This window comes from Panthera tigris, chromosome E2 (genome assembly GCF_018350195.1).
Source record: "Panthera tigris isolate Pti1 chromosome E2, P.tigris_Pti1_mat1.1, whole genome shotgun sequence".
Classification (NCBI taxonomy): domain Eukaryota; kingdom Metazoa; phylum Chordata; class Mammalia; order Carnivora; family Felidae; genus Panthera; species Panthera tigris.
Genome location: NC_056674.1, coordinates 17,215,390 through 17,238,072, shown reverse-complemented (window position 1 = coordinate 17,238,072; position 22,683 = coordinate 17,215,390). Strand labels below are relative to the sequence as shown.

Sequence of the window (22,683 nt, the reverse complement as noted above, 5' to 3'; positions counted from 1 at the left end):
TGTGTGTACAAATCACTACAGTACAATGTGAGGGTTAAAAGGCATGGAGACATACTAAAACTACTACATTATTCTTATACATACAAAATTATTATTTTTTAAATGCTTGTTTATTTATTTTTGAGTGAGACAGCACAAGTTGGGGAGGAGCAGAGAGAGGGAGACACAAAATCCGAAGCAGGCTCCAGGCTATGAGCTGTCAGCACAAAGCCCAACGTGGGGCCTGAACTCACAAACTGTGAGATCATGACCTGAGCTGCAGTCAGATGTTTAATCAACTGAGCCACCCAGGTGCCCCATTACTTTGATGATCCACTGTATTACCCAGTGGATATTTGTAATATTTGTAATATTTCCTTTTTGTCTTATTTAGATTCCTTTCATCCAGTGATTTTATTTCCCTGTAATTTTCAATGTGTATGTCCTTGGGGTTTGTTATTCAGTGGCACGTAATGACTACATTTGTCCTTTTGGAATTTAAGGACTAAGGTTAAACAATGTAACAGAAAATTACTGAATACAGAATTGAAAAAAATAATGTGAAGGCAAGCAACCAGATATTAGAACAGAAACATAAATATGAACTTACAATCAGTATATCCTTTCTGAGGATATAAACTTTTAGACCCAGACAATGAAATGTGGGTGGTGTATAAAGAATGCATTTCTTGAGAAATGAAATATCCTGTGGGTGTAAATTTGGTTTGCTGTAAGAGGTGAAAAAAAGATTATGTGAAAGGGGATAATGGATTAAAATGAGATCTTACAAGCACCTTGGTATCCACTAAAGTATTTGGATTCTATTGTTTAAAAAAACATACAAAATTATTAGTGTGTATAGACGATCAAATCATGATCCACATCAGCATTATCTCTATATGATAACTAGTTCTACATCTATTGATGTTGGTCAGTTTATCTGGACTTGTTTCCGAACATTAGTACTTGACAAGCTTACTAGATGATGATCAACACCTACATGTCAGACACTGACTTAATCTGTTTCCCTTATCACAAACCTCACAATCTTATATTATGCTTTCATCATTCTCTGATCTTTCTTAAAACTTCATTACAATACTTTAATCATTCACTTGCATTGTTTATATTTACAATTTTTCTCCTCTGCATTGTATAAATGTTTCATTTTTATACCACATGAAAAAAATTATTTCTTTTTCCCTCTCTTTCAGATTTGGAGTCCAAGTATGACACAAAGTATTTATTTAATGGAAAGGACATTATTGAAAATAATGGTTTTCAGTGGAAAGTAACAGAAGGTAAATTCATTGGTTTGGAGAGCTCCATTTTCAGAAATGACTGGCAAAGCAAAAGCAAGACTGAAGTACAAAGACCTGAAGTGGGATATTTCAGCCAAATGAAAATCAGCTCTGAAAAAGTGCCAAATTATAAACATCATAAATCTCTTATATCACATCAGAGAATTCATGAAAGCAAGAAACCCTATGAATATAAGGAATATGAGAAAGTCCTTAGCTGTGACTTAAGTTTTGATGAATATGAGAGAATACATACTGGTGAGAAAACATATCCGTGTAATGCATATTGGAAAACCTTTGGAGATGACCCACATACCCTACAACTGAACATTCATACTGGTGTAAAACCTTGTAAATATATGGAATATAGGAATCCATTTAGTTTTTATGAAGACCTTAGTATACACCAGAAAATGCATGATGATCAGAAGTGCTATAAATGTAAGGAATTTAAAAGGACCATTAGAAGAGTTGAAGAAATAACTCCACTAAAAATAATTCATGATGGTGAGAAAGCCTATGAATGCACTTTCTGTGGGAAATCCTTTAGAGTGCATGCACAACTTGCTCGACACCAGAAAATCCATACTGATGAGAAACCTTACAAATGTATGGAATGTGGCAAGGACTTTAGATTCCATTCACAGCTAACTGAACATCAGAGAATTCATACTGGTGAGAAACCGTACAAATGTATACAATGTGAGAAGGTCTTTAGAATTAGTTCACAGCTTATTGAACATCAGCGAATTCATACAGGTGAGAAACCTTATGCATGTAAAGAATGTGGAAAAACCTTTGGGGTATGTAGAGAACTGGCTCGACATCAGAGAATTCATACTGGAAAGAAACCCTATGAATGCAAGGCATGTGGAAAAGTCTTTAGAAACAGTTCATCCCTGACTAGACATCAGAGAATTCATACTGGTGAGAAACCCTATAAATGTAAGGAATGTGGGAAAGCTTTTGGAGTAGGTAGTGAACTTACTCGACATCAGAGAATTCACAGTGGTCAGAAACCTTATGAATGTAAAGAGTGTGGAAAGTTCTTTAGACTTACGTCAGCACTTATTCAACATCAGAGGATTCACAGTGGTGAGAAACCTTATGAATGTAAGGTATGTGGGAAGGCTTTTAGACATAGTTCAGCCCTTACTGAACATCAGAGAATTCACACTGGAGAGAAACCTTATGAATGCAAAGCATGTGGGAAAGCCTTTAGACATAGTTCATCCTTTACAAAACATCAGAGAATTCATACTGGTAAGAAGCCCTATGAATGTGAGGAATGCGGGAATGCCTTTAGTGTGGGTAAGCACCTTACGTGATATCAAAAAAATTATACTGGTAAGAAGTCTTTTGAATGAAAGACATGTACAAAAGTTTGGTTTCTGAGTTTCACTGGGAAAATTGATGCATTATAATAAGTAATCAAGGTGATTATGTTGCTCTTACTGCTTCCAGACTTTCTGGCCACTCTATTTAGTACAATCACTCAGTGGTGTATATACTTTGTTTTGTTAGATACTGCCAAATATTTCTCCTGTCAGTTAACCTTCTGAATATCCATTTAGGTAGGATGGCCCCTATTCATTTCTGATATATGTGGAAAATGTGTTTCACTAATTCTTAACTAATTTCACATGAATTTCTTTTCCAGGCATGTTTTGTTTACAATTACTTTTGGTGTTTGTGTTTCTGTTCTTTTGTATATTCATTGTTTTTGGCTTACTAATTTGTAATATTCTTCAAATAAATCTTTTGCATTCTAATTTTTTGTTTGTTTATATAGTGTAATTTTCTTCCTCCAGAGAGTTAAAACTTCCAGTCAGATACTATGTGGTTTTAAAGTCTTGTGTCTGTGCATGGTATTTGTGTAAATGTATGTTTCATTTTCTATTCTAACTTTAGTAGTAGATGTGTAATCTCCTTTCCATTGTCATTAAATGATTGATTTCTTTTAAAATTTCTGTTTTGACATGACAGACTTGCCTAAATTCCTACCACAATACAATTCCTTTAGAAAAGCCTTTTCTTTTTACCTCTAGACAGTACCAATGAGAATCCAAAGGGGCGCTTTAAATATTTCATAAAATTTACTAAGCCAATCTTATCTGTCTCAGATTTATTAAAGGAGGGGAAAATCTACAACTATTGCAATGATTATAAACTTGGTAAACTCACCTTTAGAGGATTTAGAACTCTACTACTACCATGACTCCAACTGGGTTTGTGTATTTGTACTTCTTCTGTGTTGCCTTGCTGGGTTTTGGCAGCTTAACAATCAACAGAACTTTGATTTTATCAAGGAAAGGAAAAGTAAAAGAAGAAAGAAAGAAAATTAGTGACAGAGATTAAGTGTCCATCATCTCTTTTGTGAATCAGAACAGTTGACTGGGTTATGCAAATAATGTTCATTATGAGCCACTGGTTATTAGATTTTTATAAGAATTTACCTATTGTTTCGATACATTTTTGTCACTATTATTCATTAGATTTTAATTTTTTAAATTGGTCTTCCCCAGAATTTCTGGACTCTTTAAAGTTTTGCATGACCAGCAATAGTAATTAAGCCATTTTCTTATGAGATATATTGGGCTATTTTCTTTAAATATTTCTAATTAGTGTTTTACTTAAATGAGCAGTTTTAGGGGTGCCTGGGTGGCTTAGTTGGTTACATGTCCAACTCTTGATCTCAGCTCAGGTCATGATCTCATGGTTCATGGGTTCAAGCCCCACGTCTGGCTCCTCGCTGAGAGTGCAGAGCCTGCTTGGGTTTCTGTCTTTCCCTTTCTGCTGCTCCCCTGCTCTCTCTCTCAAAATAAATAAATAAACTTTAAAAAATCTCAACTTTATAGAAAAAAAAAATTAGCAGTTTTAAAAAATATATACTTGGTAGATATTTCATATGCTATAAAATAAGACAAGGAGTCCCTATTGTTATTCTTATTAGGATATGTACTAGTTCGTATCTTTAAAATATTTCAACTCTATTATAATTATTAATAGTTTGTTCTACTTACTGAGCTATTATGTGACCACACTGCTGATTTGCTCTTTCATCTCATTTTACTTGGTTATTCTGAGTTCCAATCAATACTGATTAGTTTCTCTCTTGTTGGTGTAATACTCCAGAACTACTTGCCAATATACTCCTTTGTGTATTTTTATTTTATTATTATTTTTTTGCTAGCTTGAACAATTAAAACAATAAGCTATCTAATCCTTATGTATACACTTAAATAACCATGTATCTTGGCATTTACTTTTCAAAATCATTAAAAATGAAAATTTAATAAATTCAACATATCCTTATTATGCCTCCCTTATTTGTATTACAGCTATATTTTGGTAACATTCCATTAATGTTTTTCTTTGAACTGTGTAATGAACTCCTGTTATTTCACAGACTGCTAGTACAATAAACCATAATGTAATTATTGCTATTAACTATTTTTTTGCTACTTCGTTTTGATGCTCATTCCTTTCCATATTCATTTTGTCCTTTATCTTTTCCACATCTTCCCTAGCCTACTTAGAAACTTGTTTTCCCCCCTAATAAGAGAGAATGTTCCAGACCTATCTTGTTTATTGCTGCAGTGAACCATGAAATATAATAGAATCCTTTTTTAAATTATTAAATTAATTATTAAATGAATAATTGAGAATATTAATGAATAATAATTATTAAATGAATTATTAAATGAATGAAATCATTTAATTCACTGTAGGAAATCACTGTAATAACAGTAATAATCATATACAAAATTCATTGATGGATACTAAAATTTGAAGGTGAAAATGTAGAGAAACAGGCCATTAAAATTATACCAACGAATCCCAAATACATAATTAAAAGGAGAAAACATTCCATATATTACCTTAACCAAATGATCACCGGCAGTAAAACATCAGGCACTAATAAGAAGGGCACACCACATGAGTAGTATTGCCACTAAAAAAAAAAAAAAAAAGCATAACCATAACATAATCATGAGGAAGCTATAGACAAACAAAATGAAGAACCTTCTATATAATAACTTACCCAATACTCCAGGAAACCATGACTTTTCAAGGTCATGAGTGGCAAGGAAAGACTGAAAAACTCAAAAGATTGGAGGAGACTAAGGAAATTTAGAACTAAATACAATGCAGGAATTTGATCTTTGAGACATTAGTGGAGAAAACCTGGTGAAATCAAAGCCTGTACTTTAATTGATAGTATTAGGCCAATGTTAATGTCCATTTTTGATCACTATACTATGATAATGCAATATATTAGTATTACGCAGACTGGGAGAAAGATGTATGGAAATTCTGTACTCTTGGAATTTTTCTGTAAGTCTAAAACTTAAAAAAAAAAAAAAAAATTGCTTCCAGGGATGCCTGGGTGGCTCAGTCAATTAAGTGCCCGACTTCAGCTCAGGTCATAATCTCGCGGTTCATGAGTTCGAGCCCCACATTGGGCTCTGTGCTGACAGCTCAGAGCCTGGAGCCTGCTTCTGATTCTCTGTCTCCCTCTCACTCTGCCCCTCCCCCATTCATGCTCTGTCCCTCAAAAAAAAATAAATGTTAAAAAAAACTTTATTTCTACAAAATAATGGTCATAAAGATGCTCAATAAGATCAGGAAATGATGCATGAACAGAGTGAGTGTTTCAACAAAGAGACAAATTAGAAAGTACCACACAGAAATCACAGAAATGAAAAATACAATCACTGAATTAAAAAATACAACACAAGGGTTCAACAGCAGACTAATGAGGTGGAAGAAAGGATCAGTAAATTCAAACACAGGGCAGTGAAATTCATACAGCCTTGAAAAGAAAGCTAGAGTAGCAATATTTATAATAGACAAAATAGACGCTAAAACAAAGACTGTAACAACAGATAAAGGATACTACACAACCATAAAGGGAACAATCCAAAAAGAAGATATAATAAATGTAAATATTTATGCATTCAACATGAAAGCACACACACACATAAAACAGCTAATAACAAACATAAAGGAAGTAACCTATAGTGATACGATAATAGTATGGAACTTTAACACCCCACTTACATCAACAGACAGATCACCTAAACAAAAATCAACAAGGAAACAGTGTTTTTTGAATGACACATTAGACCAGATGGATCTAACAGATATATTCATAACATTCCATCTTAAAATAGCAAAATACACATTTTCTTTTTTAATTTTTTAAATGTTTTTATTTATTTTTGACAGAGAGAGACAGCGTACGAGTTGGGGAGAGGCAGAGAGAGAGGGAGACAGAATCTGAAGCAGGCCCAGGCTCTGAGCTGTCAGCACAGAGCCCGATACAGGGCTAGAACTCATGAACCATGAGATCATGACCTGAGCTGAAGTCTGACGCTTAAATAACTGAGCCACCCAGGTGCCCCATACACATTCTTTTCAAGGGCATGTAGAACATTCTCTGGAATAGGTGACATGTTAGACCACAAAACAAATTGAAACAAATTCAAAAAGACTGAAGTCATATCATGCATCATTTCTGACCACAATGCTCAGAAACTAGAAACCAACCACAAGAAAAAATGCTGAAAGAAAGCAAACACATAGAGGCTAAATAACATGCTACTAAACAATGAATGGGTCAACCAAAAAATCAAAAAGGAAATCAAAATATACATAGAGACAAAAGAAAATGAAAAAACAACAGTGCCAAAATCATTGGGATATGGCAAAACCTATGCTAAAAGGAAAGTTTAAAGAAATACAGGCCTATCACAAGAAGCAAGAAAAATCTCTAAGAACCTAACCATACACCTTGCGGAACTAGAAAAAGAATAAATAAACCAAAAGCCAGTAGAAAGAGTGAAAGAAATGATAAAGATTACAGCAGAAATAAATGAAATAGAAACTAAAAAAACCAATAGAACAGATTAATGAAACCAAGAGGGTTTCTTTGAAAAGATCAACAAAATAGATAAACCTTTAGCCAGGCTGGTCAAAAGAAAAAGAGGACTCAAACAAAATCAGAAATGAAAGGGAGAAATAACAACCAATGCCACAGAAATACAAAACAGTATAAGAGAATATTATGACTTATATGCCAGCAAATTGGACATCCTAGAAGAAATGGATAAATTCCTAGAAACATATAGCCTGCCAAAACTGAAGCAGGAAGAAACAGAAAATTTGAACAGACCAATTAACAGCAATGAAATTAAATCAGTAATCAAAAAACTCCTGACAAACAAAAGTCCACGACCAGACAGGTACATAGGTAAATTCTACCAAACATTTAAAAAGAATTAATACCTATACCTCTCAGACTATCCCCCCTCCCAAAAAAAGAGAAAAAAAGAAGAGACAGGAAAGCTTTCATATTTATTGTATGAGGCCAGCATTACCCTGATACCAAAGCCAGATAGACTACAAAAAAAAAAAAAAAAAAAAAAGAGAGAACTATAGGCCAATATCTCTGATGAGCATAGATATAAAAATCCTCAATAATATATTAGCAAACTGAATCCAACAATACATTAAAAAAAATAATTCACCACAAGGAAGTAAGATTTATTCTTGGGCTGCAAGGGTAGCTCAATATTCACAAATCAATCAATGTGATACATCACATCAATAAGAGAAAGGATAAAAACCATGTGATCATTTCAATAGACCTAGAAAAAGCACTTCACAAAGTACAACATCCATTCATGATAAAAACCTCAACAAAGTAGGTTTAGAGGAAATGTACCTCAAAACACAATAAAGGCCATATATGAAAAACTCACAGTTAGCATTATACTCAATGGTAAAGAACTGAGAGCTTTCCCCCCAAGATCAGGAATAAGACATGAATGTCCACTCTTACACTTTTATTCAAGATAATACTGGAAGTCCTAGTCACAACAATCAGACACCACAAAGAAATAAAAGCCATCCAAATTAGTTAAGGAAGAAGTAAAACTTTCACTATTTGCAGATGACATGATATACTATATAGAAAACTCTAAAGACTCCATCAAAAAACTACCAGAACTCACAAATTACTTCTGTAATGTCACAGGATACAAAATTAATGCACAGAAATCCACTGTATTTCTATACACTAATAATGAGGTAGCAGAAAGAAATTAAGAAAACAATCTAATTTATAATTGCACCAAAAATAAAATACCTAGGAACAGGGGTATCTGGGTGGCTCAGTCGGTTAAGCACCCAACTTCAGCTCAGGTCATGACCTCGAGGTTCACAAGTTCGAGCCCCACGTCAGCTCTGAGCTGTCAGAGCCTGGAGCCTGTTTCAGATTCTGTGTCTCCTTCTGTCTCTCCCCCTCCCCTGCTCGTTCTCTGTCTCTCTCTCAAAAATAAGTAAAACATTAAAAAAATTAAAAAAAAAACACCTAGGAATAAATTAACTAGGGTAAAAGACCTATACTCTGAAAATTATAAATTTTTTAATGTTTATTTATTTTTGAGAGAGAGAGACACACAGAATATGAGCAGGGGAGGGGCAGAGAGAGGGGGAGACACAGAATCCGAAGCAGGTTGCAGACTCTGAGCTGTTAGCACAGATCCTGACGTGGGGCTCAAACTCATGAACCATAAGATCATGACCTGAGCCAAAGTCAGATGCTTAACTGACTGAGCCACCCAGGTGCCCCAGTACTCTGAAAATTATAAAACACTGATGAAAGCAATTGAAGATGACACAAACAAATGGTAAGATATTCCATGCTCACAAGTTGGGAGAATAAATATTTCTTAAATGTCCATACTACAAAAGGCAATCTACAGATTTAATGCAATTCCTATCAAAATACCAACAGCATTTTTCACAGAACCAGAACAAATGATCCTAAAATTTGTATGAAACCACAGAAGATGTCAAATAACCAAATCCATCTTGAAAAAAAAACAATGCTGGAGGCATTATACTTCCAGATCTCAAATTGTATTACAAAGCTATAGTAATCAAAACAGAATGGTTATTGGGGTGCCTGGCTGGCTCAGTCAGCAAAGCATGTGACTCTTGATCTTGGGATCTTGAGTTCAAGCCCCATGTTGGACGTAGAGCTTACTTTAAAAAACAAAACAAGGGGTGGGGCATCAAAACAAGGGGTGGCTCAGTTGGTTAAGCATCCGACTTCGGCTCAGGTCATGATCTCGTGGTCTGTGAGTTCGAGCCCTGAGTCAGGCTCTGTGCCTGTTTCAGATTCTGTGTGTTTCTGATTCTGTGTCTCCCTCTCTCTCTGACCCTCTCCCATTCATGCTCTGTCTCTCTCTGTCTCAAAAATAAATAAACGTTAGAAAAAAAAAACTGGGGGCACCTGGGTGGCTCAGTCGGTTAAGTGTCCGACTTCAGCTCAGGTCATGATCTCGCGGTTTCAGGGTTTGAGCCTCCCGTCGTGCTCTGTGCTGACAGCTCAGAGCCTGGAGCCTCCTTCGGATTCTGTGTCTTCCTCTCTCTCTGCCCCTCCCCCACTCACACTCCGTCTCTCTCTCCTTCAAAAATAAACAGTAAAAAAAATAAAAAAATAAAAAATACACAAAACAAGGGGTGCCTGGGTGGCTCAGTAGAGTTGGTTAAGTGTTCAACTTTGGCTCAGGTCATGATCTCATGGTTGTGAGTTTGAGCCCCATATCGGGCTCTGTGCTAACAGCTCAGAGCTTGGAGCCTGCTTCAAATTCTGTGTCTCCCTCTCTCTCTGTCTCTTCCTCACTCTCACTTTGACTCTCTCTCTAAAATAAATAAACATCTAAATTAAAAAAAAAAAAAAAAAAAAAGGGCCTGGTTGGCTCACTTGGTTGAACATCTGACCCTTGATTTTGGCTCAGGTCATGATCTCCCAGTTCGTGGGCTCAGAGAGCCTGCTTGGGATTCTCACTCTCTCCTCTCTGTCCATCCCCTGTTCGAGTGCTCTCGCTCTCTCTCAAAATAAACAAACATTAAAAGAAAAACAGACATGTACACCAATGGAACAGACTAGAGAGTCCAAACATAAACCCATGCATATATAGTCAATTATTTTATGAAAAAGGAAGCAAAAATATACAGTAGGTATTGGGCCACAAGGAAAAGAATGAAACTGGGCACTAACAGCACACACAAAAATCAAGTCAAAATGGATTAAATAATTGAATATAAGACCTGAAACCATAAAACTCTGATAAGAAAACATAGAGACTAAGCTCATAGACCTCCTTCCTAGCGATGATTTTTTGGATTTGATACCTAAAGCAAAATTCAACAAGTGAGACCACACCTAACTAAAAAGTCAACAAAATGAAAGGTAACCTACAAAATGGGAGAAAATTATTATAATTTGCAAATAATGTATCTTATAACACCCCAAATATACAAAGAACTCATACAACTCAATAGAAAAAAAGATCCAATTACAAATTTAAGAGGATCTCTTGGGGCGCCTGGGTGGCTCAGTCAGTTAAATGTCCAACTTTGGCTCAAGTCATGATCTCATGGTTTGTTGGGTTCGAGTCCTGTGTCAGGCTCTCTGCTAATAGCTCAGAGTCTGGAGCCTGCTTCAGATTCTGTGTCTCCCTCTCTCTTTGCCCCTCCCCTGCTCATGCTCTGTCTTTCTCTTTCTCTCTCAAAAATAAATAAACATTAAAAAAAAATTTAAGAGGGTCTCAAAAGACATTTTTTCAAAGACATACAAATGCCATCCAGGAAGATGAAAAGGCACCTAATCATAATGGTAATGCAAATCAAGGCAAATGTAAACCACAATGAAATATCACCACATGTGCTAGAATAACTATTATAAAAAGTCAAGAAATAGTAAGTGTTGGTGAGGATGTGGAGAAAAGGGAATGCTCTTGCACTACTACTGGGAATGTAAATTGGTAAAAACACTATGGAAAATAGCAGTTTCCTCAAAGACTTAACAGAACCACCATATGATCCAGCAATTCCAATTCTAGGTATTTATTGAAGGAAATTAAATCATAATCTTGAAAAGATATCTGCACCCCATGTTCACTGCAGCAGTATTTATAATAGCTAAGGCATGGAAACAATTGAAGTGTCCGTTAGTGGATTAATGGACACAAATTGAGTGTGCGTGGGGGTGTGTATACATACATACAATAGAATATTACTTTGCCTTGAAAAAAAGGAAATTTTGCCATTTACAACAACATGGATGGACCTTGAGAACATTGTGCTAAGTGAAGTAAGTCAGAGAAAGGCAATTACTGTATCATCCCACTTATATCTAGAATCTAAAAAAGAAAAAACCTAAACTCATAGATACAGAGAACAGACTGGTGGTTGCCAGAGGTGGGGTGTAGAGAGTGGGGAAAATAGGAAGAGGTGGTCAAAAGGTACAAGCTCCTAGTTAAAAGGTAAGTCTTGGAAATGTACAGCAAGTTGAGTACAGTTAATAATACTGTGTTATATATTTCAAAGCAGCTAAGAGAGTAGACCTTAAAAGATCTTGTATTCAAGAGGAAAAAAAAAAAGGAACAATGTGATCAAATGTTAAGTGCCCTTTCCTGCTTATACCCTCTCTCTCAAAAATAACTAAGTCTTGGGGCGCCTGGGTGGCTCAGTCGGTTAAGCGGCCGACTTCACCTCAGGTCATGATCTCAGTCTGTGAGTTCGGGCCCCGCGTCGGGCTCTGTGCTGACTGCTCAAAGTCTGGAGCCTGCTTCAGATTCTGTGTCTCCCTCTCTCTCTGCCCCTCCCCTGTTCACGCTCTGTCTCTCTCTGTCTCAAAAATAAATAAACATTAAAAAAAAAATTAAAAAAAAATAACTAAGTCTTTAAAAAAAAAAAAAAACCTTCTCTAGAAGTTTCAAGGCCCATACATTTCCTGCCCTAAAACCCACATACTTTGCTAATATATAAACTGTTCCTAGGCTCAACAGGACAAAGGAGATTTGGGACCTATTGGGCTTCTCATTGGGTTGCCCTTCAATAAATCTTTCTCTGTTTCAAACCTGGTGACTCAGAAATGGGCTTACTGTGCATGGGGCAAATGAATCTGATTTCAGGCTCAGCAACAATGGAATGCTACCAGATTCATGAATCATTTCATAATGCCAACTGAATCTGTAAAGTTGACTCTGTTGAATCTTTTTAACAATAGCCTCAATTGATTAAATCACTGGCCTTTGGGAAATAATTCAACCTCCAGCACTTCTCCCCTCCACAGAAGTTGGGATGGAGGGTGGGGTGCTGAAAGTTCCAACCCTCTAATCACATGATCAGGGCCACTAGCAACCAGCCCCTGCTTTGGTTACTTAAGGGTTTCACGGTGTCGCTTCATAACATAACAAAAGACATCTCCATAGCTCTCTAAACTTAGTAAATTCTAAGGATGTTAGGAGCTCAGTGCCAGAATAGGCTATGAAGACCAAATAACATTTATTATAAATTAAAATATTACACTCACTAATGTTATAATTGAACTTTAAACAGCTTAAAGAATTTATACTTATCAAAATTAGTAATCAAGTTTAAATGCTCTAAAAAGATGATTATTGATATGTTATTCATTATGTGTAGAAATTTAGTAAAATAAACCTTAAAGAAAACATAAGTAACAGTATCTTTCACCCATATCAAAAGTCCTGTGAATGCTAAAGAACTCATAGCCCGTTTGAAGAACACAGGATTAATATATTCTTTGGCACATAAGTTAGAGCTAACAAATGTAGAGTACTTTTAGACAGAGTAACACAAACATAAGGCATTCTGTGCCTGTTTATTCTGTGCAACCAGAAAGTAAGTAACTGCTATTACTTATTAAGTACTAACTTAACTATTCTTTCATCAAATATCTAATGAGTGCCAACCATGTGCTAGTTGTTGTAGTAAATACTGAAGACTTAACAAACACAATAAATCCCTTCTTTCATAAACCTCACAGTTACAATGGAAATTATTAAACGCTAATACATATTTCATACATCTACAGGTAAAGATTTTTTACCAAATAACTTTCCTATATGTACAACTTAAAACCCTCTATTTTCATTTAATATTGTGAAATTGTACAAAATTTCTGGATATGAGAGACTCCATTTTTGAGAGAAGCTCCATTTTCCTTTCTAAAACAAATGGCTAATGATCTAATAAGCTTAAACTGGGCAAAAAGACCCTTGGTCTGGCCCAGAAGTGGCAACTGTCTTACAAGCAATTGTTGGTAAAGTCAACAGGACAATGGATATCCTGATCAATAAACTGGTGGCTGTGGACTTTCTGAAGACAGAATAGTTAATTAATGCATAGGAGGATCAATTTCATTTATTTTTTTAAGTTTATTCATTTATTTTGAGAGAGACAGAGCACGAGCAGGGGTAGGGGCAAAAAGATAGGGAGAATCCCAAGCAGGCTCCAGGCAGCCAGCACAGAGCCCAGTGTGGGCCTGGAACTTACAAAATAATGAAATCATGACCTGAGCCAAAATCAAGAATCAGATGCCCAACCAAATAAGCCATCAAGGTGCCACAGGAACAATTTCATTTATTAACACCAAGACAACAGTTGGTCAATGTGTAATCACATTGGCTCAGCCCGTTAGTTCCAATTAACTTTTTTTCCCTTTTATCCAAGTCAGGTAAAAACCCCTTGCTTTCACCTCACAGGTGGGACACTTTTCTGGTTACTGGCAGAATCTGTGCTTCCCTAACTGTAATTCTTCAATTCCAAGTAAACACTCATTTGCCTCTCATTGTGGATCTTTATTTTCAGGTTGACAATATATGTTGCACGTTCACGTACCTTACCATTCTTACTAAACACATGGTTATAAATGGCTGCTCTTGAAGAAAAGTCAGGGCAAAGAGCACACAAACAAACAGCACAGAAACAGCAAACTGAAGAATGCTTGGGGCACAAGCTAGGGAGGTTAGTTGCTCATCTCGAAGAGTGTCCCAGAGCAGTAGCCACAGCATTCAAGGAGAGACCCTTCTGGGAACAAAGAAACTGTCAGGAGTCATTTCACTCCCTCGCCCCTCATCATAAGCACCTGCAGGAACCAGAACAACATTCACACTCTCTACCTAAGTTGCTCATACCAAGCCCTGCGCCCCACCATGAAGTCCAGAAGAACAGCCCTTCTCAGTCAACTTGATTCTGTCCCAGCACAGTGATTCCCCCTCTCCCAGAAGACCCTTGCTAACACCACAGCTCCTGAGCTGGGAGCTTTATGAGGCCTAGGTTCAGTGGTAGTGGTGACAGGTATCATTTCACAAGCAGACCAGAGCACACCTAGTTAAAGAGTATCACATTCAGGTGAGGAACCAATCATTGCCCACAACAGGCAAAAAGAGTCTCTGCAGATGACTGGCCTGAAGAATACAGTAGCTAGGACACAACAGCAGAACTCATGGAGCACACACTGCAGATACTCCTAAGAAGCACCAGGCCCTAGGGAACAAGGGACACTACACTGCAGGGCACTACAGACCTCTTCTTCATAATGCCATTGCAGTCAAAGAAGATATAGCTAACCTTCCTAACACAGAGAAACAGGCACAGAGACTTAGACAAAATGAGAAGACACAGGAATTTGTCCCAAATGAAAGAACATGACAAGGGCACAGAACAAACAAGGCCACAGCTGGAGTTCTAAACAAAACAGATATAAGTAACATGCCTGCTGAAGAATTTAAAGCAATGATCATAAGGATAATCACTGGAATTGACAAAAGAGTAGAGGACATCAGTGAAACAATTAACCCAGGTATAAGAAATACCACACCAGAGATAAAGGGCTCAATAAACAAATGAGTAACATTCTTAATGGAATGAAAAACAGGCTGTCAGAAGCAGAGGAACAAATTAATGACCTAGAAAACAGAGTAATGAAAACTAATCAAGCTGAACAGAAGAGGGAAAAAAGAATTATGCAAACTAAGAATACACTTAGGGGACACAGTGACTCCATCAGGCGTAATAACATTCCTATTATAGGAGTCCCAGAAGAGAGAGAAAAGGGGGAAGAAAATTTATTTGAAGAAACAATGCCCACAAACTTATGGTCAACTAATCTTTGACAAAGCAGGAAAGAATATCCAATGGAATAAAGACAGTCTCTTCAGCAAGTGGTGCTGGGAAAACTGGACAGCGACATGCTGTACAGAATGAACCAGGACCACTTTCTTACACCATACACAAAAATAAACTCAAAATGGATGGAAGACCTAAATGTAAGACAGGAAGCCATCAAAATCCCAAGGAGAAAGCAGGCAAAAACCTCTTTGATCTTGCCTGCAGCAACTTCTTACTCAACACGTCTCTGGAGGCAAGGGAAACAAAAGCAAAAATGAACTACTGGGACCTCATCAAAATAAAAAGCTTCTGCACAGTGAAGAAAACAATCAGCAAAACCAAAAGGCAACCGACAGAATGGGAGAAGATACTTGCAAATGACATATCAAATAAAGTGTTAGTATCCAAAATCTATAACGAACTTATCAAACTCAACACCCAAAACACAAATAATCCAGTGAAGAAATGGGCAAAAGACATGAATAGACACTTCTCCAAGGAAGACATCCATATGGCCAACCAACACATGAAAAAATGCTCAACATCACTCATCATCAGGGAAATACAAATCAAAACCACAATGAAATACCACCTTACACCTGTCAGAATGGCTAACATTAACAACTCAGGCAAAAACAGATGTTGGCGAGGATGTGGAGAAAGAGGATCTCTTTTGCATTGTTGGTGGGAATGCAAGCTGGTGTAGCCATTCTGGAAAACAGTATGGAGGTTCCTCAAAAAACTAAAAATAGAACTATCCTATGGCCCAGCAATTGCACTACTAGGCATTTATCCATGGGATACAGGTGTGATGTTTCGAAGGGACACATGCACCCCAATGTTTATAGCAGCACTATCAACAACAGCCAAAGTATGGAAAGAGCCCAAATGTCCATCGATGGATGAATGGATAAAGAAGATGTGGTATATATATACAATGGAGTATTACTCAGCAATCAAAAAGAATGAAATCTTGCCACTTGCGACTATGTGGATGGAACTGGAGGGTATTATGCTAAGTGAAATTAGTTCGAGAAAGACAAATATCATATGACCTCACTCATATGAGGACTTTAAGAGACAAAACAGATGAACATAAGGGAAGGGAAACAAAAATAATATTAAAACAGGGAGAGGGACAAAACATAAGAGACTCTTAAATATGGAAAACAAACTGAGGGTTACTGGAGGGGTTGGGGGAGGGGGGATGGGCTAAATGGGTAAGGGCATTAAGGAATCTACTCCTGAAATCATTGTTTCACTGTATGCTAATTTGGATGTAAATTTTAAAAAATTAAAATTAAAAAAAAAAAAAAAAAAAGAAACGATGACTAAAAACTTCCCTAATCTGGGGAAGGAAACAGATATCCAGATCCAGGATGCAAAGAGAACCCCCAACAAAATCAACAAAGGCAGATCCACACTAAGGCATGTTATAATCATACTGGCAAAATACAGTGGTAAAAAAATATATTAAAAGCAGCAAGAGAAAAGAAGACAGCTACATACAAAGGAAATCCCATAAGGCTATCAGTGGAGTTTTCAGCAGAAACTTGCAAAGCCAGAAAGGAGTGGCATGATATATTCAAAGGCTGAATGGGGAAAATGTGCAACCAAGAATACTCTATCCATCAAGCCAATCATTCAGAATAGAAGAAGAGAGTTTCCCAGACAAACAAAAACTAAAGGAATTCATGACCACTAAACAAGCTCTGTAAGAAATATTAAAGGGTACTCTTTGAGTGGAAAGGAAAGACTAAAAATGACAGTATGAAGGTAGAGAACACAAAGGCATTAAAAATGAATATTTCTGTAAAAAATCAGTCAAGAATCTCACACATACACCAGAAAGGAAGTACAATGTGATACCATATACCTAAAACATGGGGAGGACAAGAGTAAAGAATAGGTTCAAACTTAAATGACCATTAACTTAATATGGATTGCTATATGCACAAGATGTTATGTACATACATAATGGAAACCAGAAATCAAAAGCCACTAATAGATATGCAAAGAAAAAGAGAAATACAAATATACCACTAAAGTAAACCAGCAAACGGTGAAAGAGTAAAAGACAAGAAAGAATCAGAGAAAATCTTTAGAAACAACTACAAAACAGGTAAAAAAAAAAAAAAAAAGGCAATAAACACATATCAATAGTTACTTTAAATGTAAATAGAGTAAATATTCCAATCAAAAGATAGAGGGTGACAGAAGGGATAAAAACAAAACAAAACAAAAACAAGCCCCCTCTATATGCTGCCTATAAGAGACTAATTTTAGACCTAAAGATACCTGCAGTTTGAAAGTGAGGGAATGGAGAAACATTTATCATGCAAATAGATCTCAAAAGAAAACTGGAATAGCGATACTTAGATCAGACAAAATAGACTTTAAAACAAAGAGGATAACAAGAGACAAAGAAGGCCACTATATAACAATAAAGGAAATGATGCAACAAGATGATATAAATCATAAATACTTACAGACCCAACATGGAAGCACCCAAACACATAAAGCAGTTCATAAACACATGGAAACAAATCTACAATACAATGATGGCCGGAACGTTAACATCCCACTTACATCAATGGAAAGATCATCCAAACAAAAAGTCAACAATGACTTTGAATGACACACTGGACCAAATAGACGTATCAGATACATTCAGAACATTCCATCCTAAAACATCAGAATACACATTCTTTTCAAGTGCACATGGAACATTCTCCAGAATATGTCACATATTAGGCCAAAAAACAAACCTCAACGAATTCCAAAAGACTGAAGTCATACCATGCATCTTTTCTAACTACAACACTGTGAAACTAAAGTGAACCACAAGAAAAAATCTGGAAAGACCACAAGTACATGGAGGATAAATAACATGCTACTAAATAATGATAGGTTAATCAGGAAATAAAAGAAGAAATAAAAAAGTACATGAAAATGAAAACAAAACAGTTCAAAATTTTTGGGATGCAGCAAAACCAGTTCTAAGAGTTCTAAGACAAGTTTATAGCAATACAGGCCTATCTCAAGAAGCAAGAAAAATTTCAACCTAACCATACAACTAAAGGAGCTAGAAAAAGAATAACAAACAAAACCTAAAATCAGCAGAAGGAAGGAAATAATCAAGATCAGAGCAGAAGTAAATAATACAGAAAATTAAACAGCAGAACAGATCAATGAAACCAGGAGCTAGTTCCTTGAAATATCAATAAAATTGATAAACATCTACCCAGACTTATCAAAAAAAAGAGAAAGGACCCTAAATAAATACAAATAAGAGAGGAGAAATAACAACAAATGGCACAAAAATACAAGAGAATATTATTAAAAAATATATGCCAACAAATTGGACAACCTAGAAGTAATGGATAAATTCCTAGAAACATATAACCTACCAAAACTGAAGCAGGAAGAAAATTTGAACAGACCAATTATCAGCAATGAAATTGAATCAGTAATAAAAAACTCCAAAATAAACAAAAGTCCAGGACCAGATGACTTCACAGGCCAATTTTACCTAACGTTTAAAGAAGAATTAATGCCTATTCTTCTCAAACTATTCCAAAAATCAGAAGAGGAAGGAAAACTTCCAAATTCATTCCATGAGGCCATCAATACCCTGACACCAAAAGCAAATAAAGACACCACAAAGAGAACTACAGGCCAGTATCTCTGATGACCATAGATGGAAAAATTCACAATAAAATACTAGCAAACAGAACCCATTAATACATTTAAAAAAATCATTCACCATAATGAAGTGAGATTTATTCCTGGGTTGCAAGTGTGATTATATATTTGCAAACCAATCAACGTGATAGAGCACACCAATAAGAGAAAAGATAAGAACCATATGACCATTTCAGGATGCCTGGGTGGCTTGGTTGATTGACTGTCTGACTTTGGCTCAGGTCAAGATCTTGCAGTTTGAGAGTTCGAGGCCCACATCAGGCTTACTGCTGTCAGCGCCAAGACCGCTTTGGATCCTCTGCCCCCCTCTCTCTCTGCCCCTCCCCTGCCCCCACACACAGACACATACACACACGCACACACACGTGCGTGCGATCTCTCTCTCAAAAATTAAACAATAAAAAGAACTATATGACCATTTAAATAAATGCAGAAAAAGCACTTAACAAACTACAACATCCACTCATGATAAAAACTCTCACCAAGGGCACCTGGGTAGCTCAGTCAGTTAAGCATCCATCTTTGGCTCAGGTTATGATCTCGAAGTCTGAGTTCGAGCCCTGCATCAGGCTCTGTGCTGACAGCTCAGAGTCTGGAGCCTGCTTCGGATTCTGTGTCTCCCTCTCTCTCTGCCCCTCCCCCGCTTATGCTCTGTCTCTCAAAAATAAATAAACATTAAAAAATTAAAAAAAAAAAACTCACCAAAGCAGAGAGAACATACCTCAACATAATAAAGGCCATATATGAAAAACTCACAGCTAACATCATCCTGAGTAGGGAAAAACTGAGAGCCTTTCCCCTAAGGTTACGAACAAGACAAGGTTTTCCACTCTCACCACTGTTACTCAACATTAATACTGGAGGTCCTAGCCACAGCAATCAGACAACAAGAAAAAATAAAAGGCATCCAAATCAGGAAGAAGTATAACTTTCACTATTTACAGATGACATGATACAATATATAGAATACCCAAAAACTCCACCAAAAAACTGCTAAAACTGATAAACACATTCAGTAAAGTGGCAGGGTACAAAATCAATCTACAGAAATAGGCTGCATTTCTACACACCAATAATGAAGCAGCAGAAAGAGAATATAACAAACCCATTTACAATTACACCAAAAATAATAAGATACCTAGGAATAAATCTAACCAAAGAGGTGAAAGACCTGTACTCCGAAAACTTACAGTTTTATAAATACTGTTTTATAAAAGTGTTATAAACACTGATGAAACAAATTGACAAAAGAAATGGAAAGACATTCCATGCTCATGGACTAGAAGAGCAAATATTGTTGAAATGTCTATACTAGTTAAAACAATCTACACATTTAATGCAATCCCTATCAAGATACCAACTCAGGTGGGGTGCCTGAGTGACTCAGTCAGTTAAGCATCCAACTCTTGATTTTGGCTCAGGTCATGATCTCACAGTTTGCGAATTCAAGCCCCACACCAGGCTCTGTGCTGCAGCACAGAGCCTGTTTGGGATTCTCTCTCTCCCTCTCTCTGCCCCTCCCTCGCTCTCTCACGTTCTCTCAAAATAAATAAATAAACATTAAAAAAATACCAACAGTTTTTTTACAGAACTAGAACAAACAATTCTAAAGTTTGTATGGAACCACAAAAGACCCTGAATGGCCAAAGCAATCTTGAAAAGAAAAGCGAAGCTGGAGGCATCATAATTCCTGACATCAAATTCTATTACAAAGCTGCAGGAATCAAAACAGTATGGTACTGGCACAAAAACAAATACATAGATCAACAGAATAGAAAATCCAGAAATGAATCCACAACTGAATGGTCAATTAATCTTTGGAATATCCAATGGGAAAAAGACAGTCTCTTCAGCAAATGATGTTGGGAAAACTGGAAAGCAACTTGCAAAAGAATGAAGTGGACCCCTTTCATACAGCATACACAAAAATAAATTCAAAATGGATTAAAGACCTAAATGTGAGACCTGAAACCATAAAAATCCTAGGAAAGAGCACAGGCAGTAATTTCTCTGACATTTGCTGTAGCAATTTTTTTCTAGATAAGTCCCCTGAGGTAAGGGAAACAAAAGCAAAAATAAAGCATTTCAGAAATAAAGAGAAAATACCAAGGCACCTTTAACATAACTTTTCATTATCACAACCAGTATTTCCTCTTCCAATGGACAGCTCTCTCGAAGACGAATCAAGATGGGGAAGGATATAACAGACCATTCTTGGGGCCCAGATGACAAGGTCAACTGGCTCCATTTGCTCCTCCACATCAGAGCTTGCAAATCAATCTCAGGGTCAGAGAGAAGAGTCAGGGTCTTTACTGTCAAGGCTCACAGCCGTCTTGTACTCCCACACATGACTATGTGTGACACAGTCACCAACACAAATCTCCCCAAATTCATACAGTCTCACACCCACCACTAGACACAAAGTAACACCTTCAATCACAAACACAACACCTTCCGACCCTCCCCACAGTCATAATACCCACGGGAGCTCATTCACAAAGCTCTCTACCCTTGTACACAAAGTGGAATACAAGGTCACACAGTCACAACCGCATACTCACTACGGGGACACACAGTCACAGGTAACCCATATCCATACACAGTATTACACACAGTAACACATTAACAGTCACACCACGGGGACTCACAGTGGCATAATGAGCTAATCCTCACCGGCACACAAGGTATCACACATATTCACAATCACACATACACATATCACTGGGACAGTGGCGAAATTTCACAACTGCCCCTCCTCAGCCCCTTCTGCCCGAATAGACTTAATACTCAGGTCTCCCTCCCGACGCCGGGGGCTCTGGGCTTTGTCCAACCTCGGCCTTCTCTGAAACGTGTTAGTCGCCCGGCCGAACCCCAAGAGACCACCACAAGCTAGCGTCCAAACACAACTGAGCTCAAAGCTGCCAGCCGCGCTGAGGGAAGGAGCGGCGAACGCGGTGCCTCCTGGGGAATGTAGTTAAGCGCCACACTCGCGACGAAGATGGCGCCCGGCTCGAACCCCGCCAAAGAAATCCCCGCCCCTACCCACCCTGAGGCATGAATTGCGGCCCAGTGTTTCGGCGCTCCAGGGGTAGGTAGCCTTGCCCCTTGGCTCCTACTTGGAGTAAGCCCGGCATGCCTGAACTGAGTTTATTATAACCCAAGGCACACCACTGCCCTCTCCCAAAGGTAAAGTTAACACAGGTCGAGTATTAAACTGAGTCCTGACACTCGGTCTACTTACACTCCTCCCCTCACCAGGGAGACACTCCCACAAACTCTGGCGCAGAAAAGAAAGCGCGAAAAAGCTGACTCGAACCACCGAAACTTATGGGAAATGTAGTCCGCAGTCAGAAAAGTAGAGGACCGGCCAATACCGACAGATTCTGTCCGGTATTGAGCCGGGGCTTGACGGAGCCCAGGAGACCTCTGGGAGTGTTAAACCAGCCAAGGAGTGCGCAGGCGCAGACTTTCTGGCTCGCCATGGTCGTCTTTGTCTGCCGGTGAGTTTGGTTTCGGCTTCGCGAAGCGCAGATCTGGGCGTGGGACCTGGGTTTCTGGGCTCGGAATCTGGTCAGGGAGGCTGTAGGGGAGGATTCTTGGAGATTGCGACATGGCTGGAGAGGCTAAAGGGGAGGAATCGCCTTCTATGACGTGCATTGTTCAAAGCCTATGTGGATGGGGGCAGGGGTACTGGGGGAAA

At 37.6% G+C, this 22,683-nt stretch overlaps 1 protein-coding gene and 1 long non-coding RNA gene across 8 annotated transcripts in view; one reads left to right on the top strand and one right to left on the bottom strand.

Annotated features, from left to right (window-relative positions):
- Positions 1–22,683, top strand: part of ZNF260 (zinc finger protein 260) — a 72,742-nt gene that overhangs the window by 33,211 nt on the left and 16,848 nt on the right. For 5 of the 7 annotated variants that reach the window (XM_042969012.1, XM_007096835.3, XM_015544113.2 and 2 more), the window contains one exon: positions 1,194–3,990. In XM_042969012.1, coding sequence (XP_042824946.1) covers positions 1,194–2,608 — 1,415 coding nt within the window. In that variant the 3' untranslated portion in view covers positions 2,609–3,990. Of the gene's footprint in view, positions 1–1,193; positions 3,991–22,159; positions 22,484–22,683 lie in introns of those variants that run through there. The other 2 variants (XM_042969016.1, XM_042969013.1) reach the window with 2 other exon arrangements.
- LOC107181052 lies at positions 3,494–22,303 on the bottom strand. The gene is made up of 3 exons (XR_001511848.2): positions 22,225–22,303; positions 5,162–5,235; positions 3,494–3,573 (listed from the first exon to the last, which is right to left on the bottom strand). It is a non-coding gene; the product is annotated as an uncharacterized LOC107181052 (long non-coding RNA).